The 20,122-nt window shown below is 35.3% G+C and overlaps 1 protein-coding gene across 8 annotated transcripts in view; it reads left to right on the top strand.

Annotated features, from left to right (window-relative positions):
• Positions 1-19,561, top strand: part of STXBP5 (syntaxin binding protein 5) — a 104,753-nt gene extending 85,192 nt beyond the window's left edge. For 5 of the 8 annotated variants that reach the window (XM_066315646.1, XM_066315638.1, XM_066315639.1 and 2 more), the window contains 7 exons: positions 2,662-2,712; positions 6,819-7,058; positions 8,459-8,828; positions 11,295-11,460; positions 12,217-12,328; positions 14,503-14,723; positions 15,400-19,561. In XM_066315646.1, the coding sequence (XP_066171743.1) occupies positions 2,662-2,712; positions 6,819-7,058; positions 8,459-8,828; positions 11,295-11,460; positions 12,217-12,328; positions 14,503-14,723; positions 15,400-15,441 (1,202 nt within the window). In that variant the 3' untranslated portion in view covers positions 15,442-19,561. The remainder of the gene's footprint in view (positions 1-2,661; positions 2,713-6,818; positions 7,059-8,458; positions 8,829-11,294; positions 11,461-12,216; positions 12,329-14,502; positions 14,724-15,399) is intronic. The other 3 variants (XM_066315640.1, XM_066315644.1, XM_066315645.1) reach the window with 1 other exon arrangement.
• Positions 19,562-20,122: the final 561 nt, after the last annotated feature.

Raw genomic sequence — 20,122 nt, forward strand, 5'->3', positions numbered from 1 at the left:
CTGCCCTGTTGTACAGCTGGAGTGAAAAGCCTGACACTGAAAGGACTCTCTCCGTAGATCTCCCTCCTGTATCTTCCATTGTTCTGATTTATATCTTTTCCTTTGTACAAGGAATCTAGCTTGTTGCTGGTTTTCATCTGAGGCATAAAAAACCTGAATTTATCAAAAATTGTAAGACATAAGCCAGTGTGAATACAAGCAGGTTTGTTTGGTTTGTTTTTTTTTTTTTTTTTATACTGAGTAATATTAGGTTAAAAGAGCTTAGCTGTAAAATATTCCTATTTTCCTGCTGCATGTTTAGGCAGTTTTTTCTTTAAACACAAGATGGCACCATTGCTGTTGGAATAGGTTCTTATTCCTCATTTACATTTGAATTATTGAGGTTTCTGACACATTAACATATGTTTTGAAATGTTGGGGTTTTTTTGCATAGCACAGTAATTCACAATTTCCAGTAATGATATCCTTTTTAACAATTCATGTATCCTCTTGTCCTATTAATGAGGTATAGTTCAGTGTGTGTTGAAAATTGTCTGACAAATTTGTTTTATCTTACCAGCCTAATTCACACAGCTGGCCTTTCACTAAGGATTTCACTAAGGAACAAAAAGCTAAAACTGGATCAGCTCTCAGAATCCCACATTTGTCTATACTTACTATTATCTGAAACCTTGTTTGTAGTGGGTTTTTTTTGGTTTTTTCTTTTTTCTTTTGAGTTTTCTTTGTTTTTTTGTTTTTTTTTATTGTTGGTTTGGTTTGCTTTATTGTTGTTTGTTTGTGGGGGTTTTTGTTTTTGTCAATTTTCTCCCAGTTGTTAAGATTGTGCTAAATGTTTCTATTTGAAAAGCCAAGAGTGACTGGTACTGGTCTTCAGTTAGTTAAATAGGTTAAGGTATTTACACATGTAAATGTGTTAATTTAAAGCTGTTTATTTTAAAGCTGTCATAAGGCAAAAATAGCTCCAGTTGTTTTCTGTGTACATACTTGAAGTTTTGTTCAGTATCTCAGCTCTTATAATTTAAATGTCTAACAGAGAAAATAAGTGTTATGAGTAATTCCCGCCTTGTAATTCACTATTCCAGATGAGATTTCATGATCTCTCTGGAAGCTGATTTTAGTTCAAGCTGACAGCAAAAAGATGGGCTCCTTGTCACTAGTGCTGTTGTGTACCCTGGTTTGAGCTCTGATCTGAAATAGGAGTTGATCTTATTTGGAAGCAACCCTTGGTAGAAACCTCGTTTAGATGAGTTTTGGCCTCACTGTTAAGTCAGGTATTTGCCAGTGCTAATGCAAGGATGAGGGTAGAAAACACGTAGTCAGGATGCCCTTTTCAGTTTCAGCCTGCACTAAAATAGGTGATTAGCATTTCTGCCTGAGACTAAATAATTTCAGTTTCATTCAAACATACCTGTAACATTGACACGTAAAGGAAATTAGAAGATTATTTCTGGAGTCTTGTTCTAAAATTTTTATTATGTATGACAGGAATAAAACTGTTCAGCTATTCAGATAACTAGCATTTGCAATATTGATGAGCATAATTGATGATACAGTGAAGTATTTCACTTTTGGACAGAATAGAAGTAATTTTAAATCACATGCTGTTTTTCAGGATATGTAGAAATTGTAATGATTTCTGTTAATGTGATAATTAGAATGAGATAACTCCAACTTTAACAAAGCAGCAGGATTCAGGCTGCTTTGAGTGGTATCCATTTCAAGGTCCTCTTAGAATTATGAGGCTATGCTCAGTATCTACTTTAGGAAAAGAAGTATTTCCCATGCAAGATCATAAAAAATTTATGATAGATCAAAACTGAAGCATGTGGCTGGAAAATAAATTTGGAGTGTAGTCCTGGTCTAGCAGATAAACTATACCAAAATATTTCCTTCTCTAGTAATAATTGGAAGAAAGATGGAAGGGATATGTATGCCTACTACTTTACTTGTGGTGGGTTTTTTAGCAGCATTTGTTTGTATTGTACTGCATTTTAAATGGGCTGCAAGATTTCCATTCCTATAAAAAGAATTTATAAGTCAGGAATGAGTTGAAGTGCTGTTTGTCACTTGAGCAATATTATCAAAATCTTTCTGTTTTTTTGAATGGGTTGCAAGTGTTTGTACACTGCTGGTTTTATGATTCTTCTCTCTAATGTCTCCATTCTTCTAAGGTTGTGGATATTATCTCAAGTGATTAGCTTTTTACACATCTGCATTAATTTTAGTGTTCATGTTCTTTGGGTTTTTTTTTTCTATTTTAAATGTCTCAGGTTTAAACAGAAAGTAGAGCATTAGAAAGGGGGATGGGATCTTAACTTTTTGTAAGAATCAGTGCACATCCTTGCAATTCTGAGCTCTCACCTGAGGAGTTAAAACTTTAGCTTGAGCCAAATCCAAGTTCGTCCAATCCACTGAATCCTGCCTGAAGAGAAATCAAGCTCAGCAAAAGTCATAAGATGCTGTTTTTAGGGATTTTGCTGTCTTCCATGATTTAGTTTGCACCCCTCACTTGATGAAGTGAGGCGCTGATTTAGTGGAAATCCTTTGAAGTACCTCAATTAATGTAATGAACAAGTATGTTAAATATTGTGAAAGAAGCAAATAAGGACCAGCAAAATTATGTTTATTCTTTTTAAAAAAAAGATATACTTCACTTTTCAGCTAAGATGTCCAGGAAGCTAAGTTTGCCAACTGAGTTAAAGCCTGATTTAGGTAAGTTTATATAGTTGATTTTATTTTTACTAAATCTGAATGTGAGTATGTTAAAGAGGCCTAAATTATGTAAGCTATCATGACTTTATTTGCATTTATCTGAAGTGTAGAAATAAAATTTTAATTCCACTCTTTTTGGGGACTCTCAGGCACAAAATGTCATTGCTGTCATCATAAGGTAAGCCTGCAATTCCTGTATATGGCTTATCACACTTTCAGCATAATTTTTAGGCATCTGTCACTCACGTTATCAGTAGTGCTGTGATAGCAAAAGCGTCAATAAGCAGACAGCATTAGGAAAACTGCTGCCTGTTTAGGACCATATGATACACTTTAAATTGAAAAACGAAATATCTTAACAGGATATGTTGAGGTGCTCTCAACAAATAGTTGGGCATAGTTTTATAAATGTCAATTGTCTTGTGACCACTCTCTCTAAAGTAAAGCAATGTACAGCTGTTTGGATGGATGACCAGTCTGAGAATTTCTTGAAAATGCACAATAACTTTTTAAATAAGGATCAATTTAGTTGTGAGATCTGTAGTACTAAAGGTCATTGTGTTGCCTAACCAAAACAGCATACAAATGAGTAGGTTGGGGACTTTTAAATACATGGACTGCCAGCTGTCGGATCAGATCCAGCTCCTCAGACTTGTTCTCTAATGATGATGGAGGACAACTGTAGACTTTGAGTAATAAATGCAGCTGCCTTCTGCATGGCACAGCTGGCTCTTCCTTCTGCTGCAGAATTGCTACCACCAGCCCAGCAGAAGACAACCAGGATCAGACTGGCAGCTGTAGCACTGTGTTTGCCAGGTGCTGCTGCTGCTGTCAACAAGGGGAAAAGTCCGTGGCACTGGGATATTCTGAAACTGAGCTGGACCACCCTGATTTACAATTACAGCTTGCTCCTCTTAGAGAAATGTGAAGTTGGAAATAATCCTCAGAGATTCTTTATCCAAGGATTGGCAGGGACACAGATGTTTTGACAATTTAACCTCTGATGTATTCATGAGCCTCCACTAAGTTTTTAGAAATATACCAGACAAAGTTTCAATGTTGTGTAGTCTCTTACTAAAATAACTGGACAGATTTCCTGTTATTTAACCAAGCTTCCTTGCTTCCATATTAACTTATTCTTGTCCTTTCTATGATAAACAGGGATAAAAAGTGCTCCCTATCTTTATTAGTCATTTTTTATGCTGTTGAAATCTGTAATCATATCTCTAATTTAATTTTTACAGATTTTTTTTCTTTACAGAATTCAGTTCCTTCTTTAGGTTATGGTACCTAAACCTAGGGTGGCTTCGGTTAATGTCCTCTGGAAGTGGAATTTTTCCTCATCTTTCTAAGCTCAGTGTCCAGAACTAGAGCGATTTGACTGTGGCCATGTTGGCACAGAAGAGCAGAAGAATTTAACAGCTCTTTTCAATATGTTTCTGTTGTTCCACACTATGTTTACTAATGGTTTAGGGATAATTTTGGTATAGGGTGAATTTCATACTTGGCAAACTGGAATACATTTATTCTTAAATATTAACCAATTGTAATTCTGCTATTTTACTCTCAGTTCTTTGATGGCAATAAGTACTTGGAAGTGTTACTTTTTCCTAATGAAGACTGGTGAAAAGTGAACGCTGAATTTTGTTCCCCACTTTCCAATCTTGAAAGAGTTAGTGTTTTCTACATCACTTAATATTTGCTGTTCCTTCTACTGAAATAATGGAAGGGGGTTTTTGTCGCATCATTTTTGATAAATTCATAAAACAGTTTGTACCTTCTGAATTGTGAATTCAAGCCTTTGACTGGTTTTAACTTTGCATGTATGTGAATATCTGTGCTTAGAGACCTCATTTTGTTCTCTGTAAAATTCTTCAAGGTTTTCCGGTCTGTAAAGGGCTTTCTTAAGCAATTACATTTCATTTTGCTTCTGTCCTTTCTCATAGTGATATAGCTTTTTCATAGTGTTCTTCAGTGTTGGCTTGCTTGTATTTTTGTCACTTATGTGGCCATATCTACTGGCTGTAGGAGACAACTAAAATGCCTTTCTCCTAAATTCATGAGCCTTATCATTGTCTCTCATTTCTTTCCATGGCTTCTTGAAACCTACTCTTCCATGATCTTGTTCTTTCACATTAGTTTTCTGTCTTTAGATCTTTAACTGGCGCCTTTTCCTTTCTGAACAGATAAAATCTAAGCTCTGTGTTTCTGTATTTATCCTCCGCTTTCTAAAACAGAAGTTATCTTGATCATACCCTTGTCTGCATTATGCCATTGCTTTTCAATGTTCTAATTCAGTGATTAAGATGCTACTGCCACTAGATGCTATTCCTTGCTTTACTTCCTCAAAAGAGCATCATCTTTCCATCCTTCTGATGGTGTGTAGTGATTCATCACACTGCTGTTCCTTCCTCTTCATCTGAATCTCATCCATTTACAAACTTCTTCCTTGACTTTAGGACAAATAGGATGCACTAAAGCAGTTAAGTTAATTTAACTCTCTGTTCTTGCTTCTGAATGGATTGTCCACTCTCAAAAATACCCGTATTGTCTGACAAGCTAGTTTTTATTTGTTTTCTCCTGTCCATTCCAATGCTTCTGGAATTTGTACATATACTCTTCAAATCAACTAGCTAGAACTCAAAAATGCACATTTAAAGCTAGGCTTATTGCAGTTACAGTATGATTGATTATATTCAGACTGATTAATCCATGTTAAAGTTGGAAAAAACCATTAAATTAGGAAATTCTCAAGCCTGAAAAAAACAAGCATCATAAGAGGTGGTGGTCATTAGAAGACTTATAAAAACAAATAATTGTTTTCATTGTTTTACACTGGATTTATTTTTTTGATATGAAAACAGTATGTCAACATCTGAGTGATTAAATTAGTTTCTATAATCTATGTTTTATATTTGACAGCTAAAATTCAACAGGACAATGTTTTTTTCTATCCTTGTTGGAATGAGGCAATTATCTCCTGAGAAGATTCACTGTTTATGTTAAGTAGATGTGTGTATTTAGTCAGTTGAAATCTAGTATGTAAGCTTTCCAAATGCATGTTAGATATTCTTTGTAGAAAGTTTTTTGATAATTTAATGAAACTAACATAGTAATAGTTCCACATAGTATATGGTTGAATGTTGTTCTTTAGCTCTTAATCCTGCTGTAAAATGTCAATTGCATCTATACCCTACTCAAAAGATTTTTTGAGTTATTTTTTAAAAAGCATAATATAAATTGCACCAAACTTTCACTGGTGAGGGCTGTCTTCTGCTAAAACTTTACAATTATGAAATTAGAAAGTATAGCATTTATTTGTGAATGCACAGATAAATTCAGTATCTGCTGATGTATTAGGTGTTGCCACACCTACAGATAGCCTACAGCAAGAATGGAGCAGCACGCTGACTTTTGTTAACATTAGAATTCACTTGTTGCTAAGCAGTGAGCCAGACTTCCAGAAAAGCTTTAGTGCTATTACTGGCACTGTACTACAGCATTCCAAGTGGGAATCTTCAGTTTTGCATACCAGCACCAGGTGACATTTGATAGCATTTGTTTTTCTCTTACTAAAAGTTTGGGGATGTGTAGATAACCTGTTAGATCTCCTGCACACAGTTTCCTGAAGTGGAACGATATTGTAAGTCATTACAGGTTCCATGCTATCATGCTGTGCAGATGTCACTGCATTTCCTAAAGTAAAATGTTTGTATATTCCTAAGATTAGTTAACCGTATTTCATGAGAGCAGATATTTTTTTCATATGAACAATGAACTAATTGGCAGAGAGGTTTGTAACTGAACTTTTTTAAAAGATTACCACTTGATGACTATAATTCTCTGGCTCTAGAAGACAGAAATAGGCCTTAAAATTGTTCATGTTAATTACCTAATGGCAACCTCTGCAACAAAGATTGTGTGCTTTGCTCAAGAAACAGCTGGAAACTGAGGAATAAGGAAATAGGATTAAGGAAGGATAGAGGTACAAAAATCAGTAGCGTTATAGTTAGAATAGAGTTGATGCTAAAGAACAAAAAAATAGCTAAATTCTCTTGATCCCTACAATTTGCCATTCTTTTTAATTAATACTGATTTATTTTCAGATGTCAAAGACAACTCTTTCAGTCGCTCCCGGAGTTCTAGTGTAACTAGCATTGATAAAGAGTCACGCGAGGCAATTTCAGCTCTTCATTTTTGTGAGACTTTCACAAGAAAGGCTGATACATCGCCTTCCCCATGCCTGTGGGTTGGGACCACGCTGGGTACAGTGCTTGTCATTGTACTGAACTTACCCCCAGGAGGAGAGCAAAGACTTCTTCAGCCAGTAATTGTTTCTCCTAGTGGTATGTACAAAGCAGGCAGGCTAAAATATGCTTTGATAAAGTACTGTTGTCGTTTTTCATGTTTTTTTAAGAAACTGTTTGAGGCTTTCTTTTCTATTATTGATTAATTAAAAACATCTATTCCATTGATTTAGCTGCTAAATTTAACAATCTAGACTGGTTACTTTGTTACCCAAGTTTCTCAAATCGGAAAAATGGAAAGTACAGTTTCACAAAATATAAAAAATAACTTCAGTGTTTACTTGCTGAGAAAACGTTTGCAGTTACTAAACAGAGATAGCAGAAGAGATGAATAGTATCAAATGCTCATTTTATTTTTTTTAAGTCATGCAGTAAGAATCAATCAGTTTTCCTGCAGCAAGAAAAGGGAGTGCAAACTAAGGCTGTAAATCGAACAACTAGCTTGAAATATTAGTGATAAATATATTCCTTTGGATTGCTGTGAAAGGTGTTGTATCTCATTTTTCTGATGCACAGCAACTGATTTTGATGTAATTATGTGTTAGTGGTTTCTTGGATATGCTGTTAATCATAGATTTAGCTTTCCTGCTACCACTGTCTCATGCAGAGCACGCTGCTGTAGTCCATTTTGGTACATGGAAGGTATCAAACATACAAATGGCAATGCTGTTTGGGTATAGGAATGATAAGGAGTGGATATCTAGACCATATATGGGATTTGTGCCCATTGAGTGAGGTATTGGCAGCAGTGGTCAGATTTGCTAACATTTGGTCATAAAGGCAGTGCTGCAGGCTAGGCAGTGTCTCTCCTCTTTGGATCTGCAGCGTAATCCTCAGAAGATACTGCTTTATATTTTTACTTAGCAAATGTTCATGTTGTTACTTATGTGTGAATAAATTAAAGTAAAATAAAATTTATTTGCTTAAGATCTGGTCTACAGGGACAGTGATTTGAACAGTAAGGAGGAAAAACTTTTTTGTTTCAATCCAGAGAAGTGGATTCAAGTGTGAACTACAAGGGAGAAATAAAAGAACCACACATGCTTTCTGAACCAATTGAAGGAAAAGGTGGTGCTCACCTTTGACTAATAGTAACATTTATTGTTAATATTAAACATACTGTGTCCTCATTAGGAGAGAATGAAATGAGTTGCATTTGTGATACTGAACTTAAATACCAATACATTTCCCTTGAAATTAATGAAAGAGTATGTGCCCACTTTATTCTTGAAAACTTGTTTAACATTTTCTTGATTGCATTTATGCTTCGTTGGTTTTTAGATAAATGCCCAAGGTTTTGTACATCTGTTTTTTCAGGGAGGCATACAGAAGTTCTTGGTTTTTTTTTCATTCTCCTAGTTTCTTAAAGGAATCTTTTGTAGCCTGAAAAGCAATTTAGGAGAACTGTTTTAGAAATGTGCTCAACTATTCTTTCCTAGGAACCATCCTGAGGCTAAAAGGGGCGATCTTGAGAATGGCTTTTTTGGACACCACAGGATCTTTGGTCCCACCAGCACATGAACCCTGGAGAGAACAAAATGTTTCTGAAGATAAAGATGAAAAAGAAAAAGCGAAAAAGCGACGACCTGTCTCAGTGTCCCCTTCTTCCTCTCAGGAAATCAGTGAAAACCAATATGCAGTGATATGTTCAGAAAAGCAAGCAAAAGTTATCTCACTACCATCCCAGAACTGTATTTATAAGCAAAATATAACAGAGACTTCTTTTGTTCTTCGTGGAGACATAGTGTCATTGAGTAACAGTATCTGCCTTGCATGTTTCTGTGCCAATGGACATATTATGACTTTTAGGTAAGACCTGTTTGATAGTAACTTAAATATAAAAATAGTCTTCTACTACACAGACAGGTTCCTTTTCCACAGGATGATGAATTTTTAAAAAATTGCATTCACTCAGGATTGATGATTCTCTAACACTTGAGCCTGAATAATCTGGATTGGATATATTCCTATTAGTTTTGTCCTTAACACATGAAAAGTTTACCACTTTATCTCAAGCTATACTGACTCAACACATAGTTTCAAACAAATTATACAGGTCCATGACTTCAAGTTTTTCTAAAAGTTGAATTTACTCCCTGATGGAGAAAACTGCCTTGACCTTTAGCTTGTACCTGACTAGAGCTCTGCCTATTTTTGTGCAGCTATTTGCATCACACTTATGTCTCAATATTTTATTGTGTAGCTTGCTTGTGTCATAAAGGCCTTAAACTCAGGCTATGAAGGCAAGATTAACTGCTAGCACTTGTATAGTAATAATTCATCTACAGTAAGGGGTTTAAGTTATGAGTTTAAACCTGTGTAGTAGTAGTAGTAGTAGTTTAAATATACTTACAGGTCACCTATGTAATTTTCATGTCCTTTATCTTAAATGTTTCTAAGTGCTATTTTATTTGGAACCACCAGTGTGTATATACTTACACCCTTGCACCTGCAGTTTAGTTGAGGCCTCATGATAAGATGAGGATGGAACATGGCCCTTTAACATTATGCCAGTAAAGTTCCTAAAATATTATTTTTAAGGTTGCCAAAAGAAGCTTTCAGCTTGGAAAATTCTCTAAAAAAATTTCTTTAGGAAGTTGTTGGGAGTAAACTAAAACTGATGGAATCAAAACATGTTTTTTAATTGTAGTATGTAAGTCTGTAACTCCATTGGTGAATATCCCATGTTTTATGTATTCTAAACATCTCTACAAAATTCTGCTCACCTTGCAGGGCAAACAATATTGTTTTTCCTAATTAAAACTAAACTTAGTAATGTTAAGATACCATATATTGAAACAAATCTTGTCTTCTTCAGGATTCGCATTGTTTTCTAACAAACTCTGCATATGTGCTAAATTATAAATGCTGAATTGTTACCTTGTGTGAGGAAGTTGGACTCCAATGCTGAGCTCCATTTTGTAAGCATGAATTCCTGCTGGGGAGTGGACCTTACAATGCAGTTTGTGTAAAGTTGTCAGATATTATGCCCAATGCTTAACTACTGATATAAATTCAAATAGTAACAAACAAATCTGTAACAGAAACAATGAAAACGCTCTCATGGATGTCATGCTTGTCCTATCTGATCCAATGCTTTTGTGTTTTGAAGCTGTAAGAATGTTGTATGTCCCCATTGATCTGAAGCAAAACACTTCCCTGTTACTGACTCTCTTAGGAATATTCTTATTTTAGATACATGCGTGGCAGAGGTGTCATATCTGGGTGATATGCTTACAAGAGAATATTGCTTTTTATTTCTCACTTTTAAAACTTGCCTCCAAAGGCAATCTCAGCATCATGCAAAAAAAAGAAAAAACAAAAAAAGGCAACTGTTGATAGATGCTGTTGTGGTTACTACATCTTTCTTTGGTTTTAACTTCAGTTTGCCCCCTTGCTGCTTTTTTTAGTGTCTAGAATTAATAACCTTATGTGGATGGTGTCTGCAGCAGAAGCTGTTGATTGTATACTGGGATATTGGCAGCTAACAACTTTTGTAATTTTTTTAGAAGATCTTCATGGGGGATGTTTGAGACAGTGGTTTATTTTAGGTTCTACTTGTCAAGAAATTAGGTGTTTTGTTCCTTCTTACTTGCATTTATTATCACATTGAGGGAGGGGAATGTTTGGTAGGGGAATATTGTTCTAGCCCAAGTGTGCTCTCTGTTCTTCAGTAGATTGATACAGTAAGTTCTGCAGTTAGATGTACATAATCAGAAAATACAAGGTAAGCAAACTTTGCTCTAAGAGAACTTCAATATCTAGTCAGAGAAAAAAGGGGGACTTTATTCATAAGATTGTTTGAGGCTACTGTATTCTGCTTTTCTTTGACAGCACGCTCATGTTGTAGTTCTAAAATGTCTTGAGGAGAGATCTTTTAGATTTGTATTGTTAGTTGAGGAGAAATTATTAACCTGAAAGAAGAGACAGGATGTTTAATTGTAAACTCTTGGTAGATACTTATCAAAATACCTTGGTAATTAAGTAATGTCTAATTCATTAAACAGTGAATTTGTGACTTGCACACTCAGGCTGTCGTTTAAAAATGCTTTTAAATGCATCTGTGATGCAGATGTTTAAATTTCACTTTTGAGGTGCTACCTTGAAAATCTGATGTTTTGAGATTCTGTAAGTTGTTAAATGATACTTGTTTATGTGGTACTCATACAGACAGGGAAGAGAAAAAATTATGTATTGCAGTTTAAAAATGAGCTATTTGATTAATAATAGACATTTCTGCTATATTTAATGGGCTTTTCAATTATTTTCCTTAAGTTTGCCAAGTTTAAGGCCGTTGTTGGATGTATATTACCTGCCACTCACCAATATGCGGATAGCCAGAACATTCTGCTTCACCAATAATGGACAAGCACTCTATCTTGTCTCACCAACTGAAATACAGAGGCTCACCTACAGCCAAGAAACGTGTGAAAATCTTCAGGTAATCAACTATTTAAAAAAAAATGCTTTTTTCTTAGATACATTCTGAGCTGAGCATTTAGGCTTTTTTGCTTTAATTTTTTTTCCCTTTTTCTTCACTGTGGAGTCTGATTCTGGATGAATCACATCTACCTTAAGTTTTTGTTTCATCCATGCTAGTGTAGCTGAATCAATTTCTTGCTTAATTTTGTTTTAATCAACAGGGAATTTCCTCCTTTAACATTTTAACAGTTAAAATTCCCTTGATCAATTGACGCTGGGGAGGTGTGTGCTCACACAAGGGAGAAATGCTAACTCAGGATATTTGAAAGAATCTATTATGTTTCAGGGGTATTAACAGCTTGAAAAATTCTCAGTCATGCTTCAGCTTGGTAGTTGTATAGAATAATGAAATAGCAGAGTTGCTGGCTTTACTTTCATACTGCTATGTGGATATAAGTATTTGTAGATACAGATTCTATAAAACAAAGTCAGGAGACTTGCCCAGGATTTTGAGGGGCAAATAAACTTCACTTGAATGTATTTCTTTGCTTCTGAATTCCATGAGCTCTAAGCTTGCAACCATCAGAAGCAGATGGTTTGGACAAATTTCTTAACGTTTTTATTTTTCTATTTCCTACATCACCTTGCAAAGACGGATGCCCATTAAAGCACATTTATTTTGAAATTCAAATCCATTTAATAAATCCTGAAAGTGAAAGAATATTCCATTCACTGTAATAATTTATGCCTTGTTGTGTCTCTTTCATTTGCAAAGGAAATGCTGGGTGAGCTCTTCACTCCTGTAGAAACACCAGAAGCACCAAACAGGGGGTTCTTTAAAGGCCTGTTTGGAGGTGGGGCACAGTCACTTGACAGAGAAGAACTCTGTAAGTTATCATTAATTGTTATTTTTCTGGTATTTCTTCCCAAGCCAGTGATCCTTGATAAATGTATTACCTGTGTTGATAGAACATTACCTTTTTGAAGAGGAAAGTAAAATAGGGAGTGATATATACTTTTTTCATGGATTTTGTGTTGTAAGCCTTACCAATTACATCAGAAAAGCATGGTATTTTTTTCCACAGGTTCTTTTAGTTCATTTATTCAGCAGTAGATAAGTTATCCTATTTCTTGTTTTATAATTTTTTTTATCATCTTTATGAAGCCTGTGGTACTGACCATGATTCTATTTATGCTGGTAAACTGAAAGGGCATGCTTTTGCAGAATATCATTCTGGACAGTGAGAAAGTAAAAACTCGGCATCGGTTATTTGACAGATTTTCTTTGTTTTACTTGTGCACAGATGCCTTAGGAATGTCAGCAAGAACAGAACTGTATGATATTTCAATTCAGTCCTCTCTTTAGAGGACCGTAAAATTCAGATTTGGCAAAAATGTCATTGCTTTATAATTTTCTTGGTTTTTTTGTTTCTTGCCTTTTTTTTTTTTTTTTTTTTTTCTTTTTAATTACACCTTTTTTTTTTGTTCCTGTGGTGGCATTTAGCACTTTATTTAAGGAAAATGACATCTATTTGTTTCTTTAGATGTTTGCTAGATGCAGCACCATATTATGTAAGCTTATTTTTAAGAAGCTTTTTCTTATTAATATGAAATGTATCTGTCAAAATGGACAAGGTGTCCTGATAGTCCTTTGATTTATAGTGGTTCTTTTGATTTCTACATAATAAAAATTAGACTTCATTACTTGTGCCTGTATATTTTGAGCAAATATCAGATATTTAGAAGTCACTTTCTGTGTCAAAGATTTCTTTTGGGGGTATTTTAATGTATATATATGTATATGTAATACTATGGAAGGCCGGTCAAGTATTCCAGTAGAGAAATTTAGGTTCATAAATTATAATTTAATATGACTGAGACAGAGGAGAAATACCTTGTAACTTTGGAAGCTATCTCTTAATATCATTTCAAGTTTCCACCATTAAGTTTTGGCTTGGATCTTTAGAAGGAAAATAGTATTGAATGGAAGAAAAAATACTAATGAATTGTAGCCTGGCAAAGGGTCCAATGACAATTCAAAAGACATTTGAGAATATGTAGCCATATTTACCATGAGGATCACAGCAGAATCTGTAATAAGTGAAATAATTAATCTTTCTTATTTTGGGAATTCAAATGGTACTAATTTAAATGTAAATAATTCTTAATAGAAGCCTAAAATCAAATCAGAGAGTCTTAAAATACTTCATAAAAATGTATTTAACCAGTTAATATGATTTTTGCTTGAGGTAAAAAGAAAAAAAAAGAAACTATTCAAACCACTTTTCGTTGTTTAAAACAAATACTCAGATTTCTATAGTCTATACAGTTCTGCCTGAGATTGGCACGTCAAGTGTCTAGATTGAACTGGGTGGCTGATGTGCCATTGTGAGCAAAGTCAATGTAGTCAGTGTCATCCCTGGAGCTGTTCAGCTGACCATTTGTGCTGATCTGTTCTTGCAGTCATACAGTCATACTGTCTTTTTGTATTACTTTTTTTTTTTTTTTTTTTTTTTTAAACAAGGTTTTTACAAGAGTGACAGCATAGACACCTATGTGTCATAGACACCTGGGTGTCTGCATGTAAAACTGAACTTCCATCAGAAGAGACTTCTGCTGGTGGAACCATGCTGGCTGGCTGACGTACCAGTAAAGCACTTCCAGAACTAACCACAAATTTTATTTTCAAAACCCTGCTTTGTCTGTTGAAACCAAAGTACATTCCACATGACATAAGCTATATTGTGCTGATGGAGTGGTTTTTTTTAACAATTCTATTGATGAACATCGGAATTTTAATTTCACACTTGAGCTGTGAAGAGCTTATACTTTTATAACCTGCCTGGAAACTTGAAAATATGTTTGAATGTCTCAGTTCTTAATGTAGTAACATCTAGTAACATAGAGTAGTGAGTGTTGCTCATAGTCATACCTACAGTTAGCTGTTTGATCTCCATGCAAAGAAATTACACCTCTATATAAACTAGTTTCAGTGATATCTATGTCATAAGGATAAAAAAACTTACTATTCTGTATTTGCTGCTTTTGCAAATGCCTCCAGTTGGAGAATCAGCATCTGGGAAGGCATCAAGGAGTCTTGCCCAACATATTCCAGGACCTGGGGGTATCGAAGGTGTCAAAGGAGCAGCATCTGGTGTAGTTGGTGAACTGGCACGAGCCCGGTTGGCACTGGATGAAAGAGGACAGAAACTGGGAGAACTGGAAGAAAAAACTGCAGCTATGCTTTACAGTGCTGATTCTTTCTCAAAACACGCTCATGAGGTGAGTGTCTCAAACTGAACATTAAACTGATCGTCAAATAAATGCGGATTCTGCAAGTGACTGAGTTCTGCAAAGGCATGTTAGAGGAATCTAAAGGGCATGCAGTATCATTGATAAAGGATACTTCCCTTTCGTCCATCACTTGTTGCTCCTAACAATTAAGTACTAATTGTAAAACAGCTTTGTCTCATGGCACATTGCTCTAGAGCATGCAGTTGGCTAGAGTGGCATGTAAGTGTCTAAATGTGCAACTCAATCCCCATTACTAAAAAATTACTTACTGAATTAATAAGAAGAGTAATGCTTTATGTCAGATTCGTGCTGTCCTTAAGAAAGATCCTGCTGTATGCAAGCCCTCTGAGTGAGAGTTTGTTTTTTTTCTGCAGTAACTACCACAGAATGGCTGTTCTCTGACTTCTTTCCGCACTCTAAGCTCCTGTGCAACCTCCCCATTCTCCCCAAAATGTCTTTTTCTGAGGCAATGTTACCAGCAATGATACTATCATTAGAAAAGTCATCATGCTAAGCAGTCGGTGTTCCATGATGTGTTTGCAACTTTGAGAAGCCTTGCTAAAATCCTTCTTTCTCATGCTGCTTTGTAAGCATATTGTTTGTTTGTGCCATTGCACATTTTGGTACATTACAGAAATAGTAATCAGAACTTTTTTTTTTCTAGATGATGTTGAAGTACAAAGACAAGAAGTGGTACCAATTCTGATGACTCCCATCAATCACACCTGTTTAATTTTGTCCTGATGAAAAAAAAAAATCTTGTTTTTTCATTAATTTTGGCAGGACCACTGAAATTTAAAGGAGTATTCACCATTGGATACTGTTGTTTCCTAGCACAAATGACACACTGTTTTACCTCAGTCCTGGCTTTAACTGAGGAGCTATGTATCTAAGAAACACATACACAAAAAAAGAAACTTGAGTGTTTCTTAGCTGTTGGCTAGCATAAAGTCAGAACAGAGAAGGTAACTGGAACATGTGGAAAAGAGAGTAAAGGGAAACCGTGGTGAGATGGGCAGGGGCAATGCAGGGTCAATCCTGTGTTAATATTTCATATGCCAAAAGTTTTTGTGCTATTGTAATTGCTGCCAGTGTTATACCCTCCTGTAAGGAGAGGCAATAAATCAGGGGTCCAAGAGCTGGAATCAAGTTGTTTGTCTTGCTGGACAGTAGCTGACTTACAATTACCCTCTCTAGGACTCGCTATATTTACCATTATTGTTGAAGAAGAGTTGAAGTTTGCTGTCACTTCTTTCATTTGAAAAGCTGGAAGCTTGGAAGATTTCTTATTGAAAATTGTATACATAGTTGACCTGTGCATAGTCTTTTCTTGGACCCCTGATCTAGTATTCTTGTATTCACATCATATTCTGTGACGTGCAAAACAAAAGAATACGTAATTTTTGCATTAAAAAGTCAAGTGAATAATATGATTGGAATGTGTCATGCTGGGAGTTTTCATTTGTGTTATGGCTGTGCAATGTGATATGTGGTAACATCTTCCTTGTGGTAAGAATTCTTCAACTTCTGTTCAGTTAAATATTATTTTTGCCAAAAATAGTTATTGGTTCAGGTTGTGTAACATTTAGGATTGGCTGTGGGTTCCATTCATGCTGTGAGTTTTTATAGATGTTTAACAGAATGTATCTTTACAGCCATTAATTAAAATAGCTGAGATAGTTTTGCTCAAGACTTAAGTTCTAGATGCCCCTTTAATCCTTTACTATGAAATCAGATAACCTTGGACTCAGGTTTTCAAAGTTTTACACACCATGAAAGTGCTGATGCATGAATAATGGCAAGCAAGCATCTAATACTTGATAATTGTGAGTATGTTGTTTAGCAAATCTCTAAGTTCTGCCAGTAGTGCTATTTTACAAGTATGTGTCTCAGCCCCACCCAGCACTAAAGGCAGATGTCCTAAAGTTGGGATTTAACAGGATCTCTAAAGCAGTGTTTGCATTGTAAGCAGTGGTAGAGTGTGCACAAAAGCTTCAGGAATTGCTGAAATAATGTTCAGTTTGGGTGAGGTAAATAATACAGCTGAGCTAACTTGTTAATGGCTACTGCACTAAAGCTATATCAGTGTGAATGACCAGGGCTCTTTTTAAAAGAGAGGATTCCTTAAAATAAATGCTTGCATTTCAAAAATTCCTTTAGATCTTTTTCCTCTAAGTAGGAATAGTTACTAACTGCTTTTGTTTTATAAAAGGGAGTACTTAGAAGCTGATAGGTCTACATTGTCTGAAATTAATCACTTGGGTTTGCTTCTCCAAGCACTGCATTTTGTGTCCTTTTTCCACAAACATTCTGAATGTTCCCAAAGCAAAACCTTGGTTGTATTTGTATTGTGATGTTGCAGGTACACAGAAAAGACAACCTTATGAAACACCTCAAGGATACAAAATATTGAAGTTACTTTATGGTTCTTAAATCACTTTTCAAATGAGAGGCAAATACATTTGGAGCACAAACTGATAAATTTTTTCACTTGATGTATAGCAGCATTTAATTTCAAAAGACAATTGAATTGTGTTGCCTGTATAAGGGCATGCCCTACTATGCCCACTGCTCAAGGAGCTTAAAAAATGAGAATGACAATTCAAATAAGCAGTATTATGATTTCTTGATGGCTCTGTCCCCTAACTACTGAGGCGATGTTTACTTGAGTTACTTAACTCAGTTTGCCATGCAATATTTGCCTCTGCATGTTAATTTGTTTTCCGTATCTAATTAATGCATATTGAACACCATTTTGTGAGATAACCAGGTAGAAGAAAATGAGATAAAATACTACCCATACCACATCCAAAAAAACCCACCCTAGCTGACACTTGTCCCCTTCCTTGTCTCACATTTATAATTTGAGATGATTCATTAGTATTTGACCTGGTGAAAATAAAGTACATTTCAGAGCAACAGAATCCTGGAAAATTAATCTAGTCAGGCCCTGGGGGAGAGGATTGCAAAAGTATTCTTCAACAAATTATGGTATCATTCAGTAGAAGATGACTTTGGCTTGAGCGGAAAGCATACTTAACTTTCTCATCAAGACACATTTGACAACCACCAGCAAGCAAAATAATAAGAGGCAATGAGAGACCATCTGCCAGTACCAGAAGAGTGGTGGCTTATTTGGTGTTGCAGAATCTATCGTAGTTGAATCTCTTCTGTTGCTTATGTTCAGAGCACGCTTCTAGATAGGAAAACAAATGACCTGATTGCTCATGAGATAAAAACACAAATGGTTCTTGGTCAATAAAAGGGGCTATGTACAAATTTAATCTAAAATGTTACTTTTTCCTTCCAAGTGGAAGGAAGGAGATCACACACATCGTTGCATCTTATTGTGCTATTGGTGGTGCACCTTTTGTACAGCAAAGTGTATTGAAATCCTTGCAGGGAAGCACCCCTGGATTTTTCACTAGCATTTCAGTTGTGTGAAATTTTTTAGAGTGTCTGGAAAACTATAAAATGCAATTGAGCTATTACTTTTTTTTTAATGAAAGTAAGAAACTACCTGCTGCTACCTATCTGTTTATATGTAGTGTGTCTCATTAGGAACTGTAAACCGAAGAAGCTTTTCTTCACCTTAGTCCTGCCAAGTCGTAACTTTTGAATCCTGGTATGTGTAAATGTGTGTGCATTCCAAATCAGTCTGAAAATGTTACACCACAGGCATCTCCAGTGACTTGTTCTTCAGCAAACAGTCAGTTATAAAGTATAGTAATATATAGCTGTGTTCCTTGTCTGTCTTTATGCAAAGTTTTTGTGCCTGAGGTGGTACTTGCATGGCAGGTGAAATTGGAAAGCTACATCCAAAGGAGGATTTTTGGAAGCAAGTTCATTTTCTTTTTTTTTTTTTTTTTCCTTTTAGTTGTCCTTTATTTTCCTTTCTATGTTTTGGTTTTGGTTTTTTTGGTGTTTTTTTTGATGGTGGTTTTGTTTGGGGTTTTTTTGGGAGGGATGGGAATTTTTGGTTGTGTTTTTGTTTTCTTAATTAATGGCACTGATCTTACCTGAACTTTTAAACTTGAATTTTTCCTGCACTTTAATTCAATCATGGTATTTTATGTATTTTATTCCTTAATTTTGTTTCTGCATTTGTGCAGTTCAGGTTCATTATTTGTATATAAACACACATGTTCAATAAAGACTTTAGAACAGATTACTTTCAGGCACCTTTGCTAATTATGTGATTTATTTAGAATGTGTGTTTTCTTAGCAAAATATGTATATACAATAGAGAATCTAATGAAAGGCACGTATTCTGTGTCAGCATTCAGTTTATAAATTACTGCAACACTTTCACATTTGTTACTAGATAATACAAAAGAAATCTGTTATATTTATACATACAGCTTAAGAATATACTTTTAGTTTTAAATAATTTTTATATGTACACTTCTACCTTTAATTTTAAAAAGACTTGTGTTCAAGTTTTAAGTCAAAGTACTTAAAGTATGTATATTATCCATAGAAGTTGTTTTAAGCTTATGAATACATTCATATCTCATATCGAGATGATACAATTACTAAGCAATGAAAACAAATAGCCCATTTTGCTTTGCAGAAAATAATCAGTTCTTTTTACCTCCCATTATGAACATCCTTGAACAATTCTCCAAGTATGGAGCAAGAAGATAGGGAACTAGCCTAATATTAAAGTTTTCTCAATAGCTGCAGTCCATGGCTGGCTGGTTTTCTATGGTTTGGGGTTTTTTTTCTGGTGCACACGAGAGACTTTTTTCAGCTCTATTTCTTGGACTTCTAAAATTCTCCAAAACTGAAGTGATATTTGTCCAATAAACATTTTCTTTGAGTAATCTGTGTATTTTGATTATACTTCAGCTCTTTACATGTAAATCAAGGTTGGTTTTTATGTGGGCTTGTTTTGTTGGGGTTTTTTGTATCTGAAACATGTTTGAAAACTTAAATCTGTGGCTGAAGTGCCCTCTACTTTCTGCTTGTGGTTTAATATGTCTGGGTGAGCACTGACTGCAGAGTCTGGTGTGGGAGGGAAGGACCGCAGTGCCTTGCCTCCCTCTCCAGGTAAGAAGGACAACTTGTCACTTAAATCTTCCCTCGTGCCAACCAGTTTCCTGGATTTGAGTCTTTTCAGGTGGATAACTCTGCTACTACCACAAAATCTTCAAATACTCTGTAGACAGAAATTAAAGATGCTTGAGGGGTAGAAGTGAACTGAATCTGGGGAAAAAAGCGTTGTAGCGTAGGTGATTCAGTTAAACCAATTTTACTTCAGTTTTCATTGAAAACCTAACCTGGGCCAATTTCCTCTTCTTAAATCCGTTATAAAGATGTGCTATATATCTACCTTATTACTGTTTCAAGTCCCGTGAGTGTACTGTTTCTGGGTTCTTTTACAC

This window comes from Sylvia atricapilla, chromosome 3 (genome assembly GCF_009819655.1).
Source record: "Sylvia atricapilla isolate bSylAtr1 chromosome 3, bSylAtr1.pri, whole genome shotgun sequence".
Lineage (NCBI taxonomy): Eukaryota > Metazoa > Chordata > Aves > Passeriformes > Sylviidae > Sylvia > Sylvia atricapilla.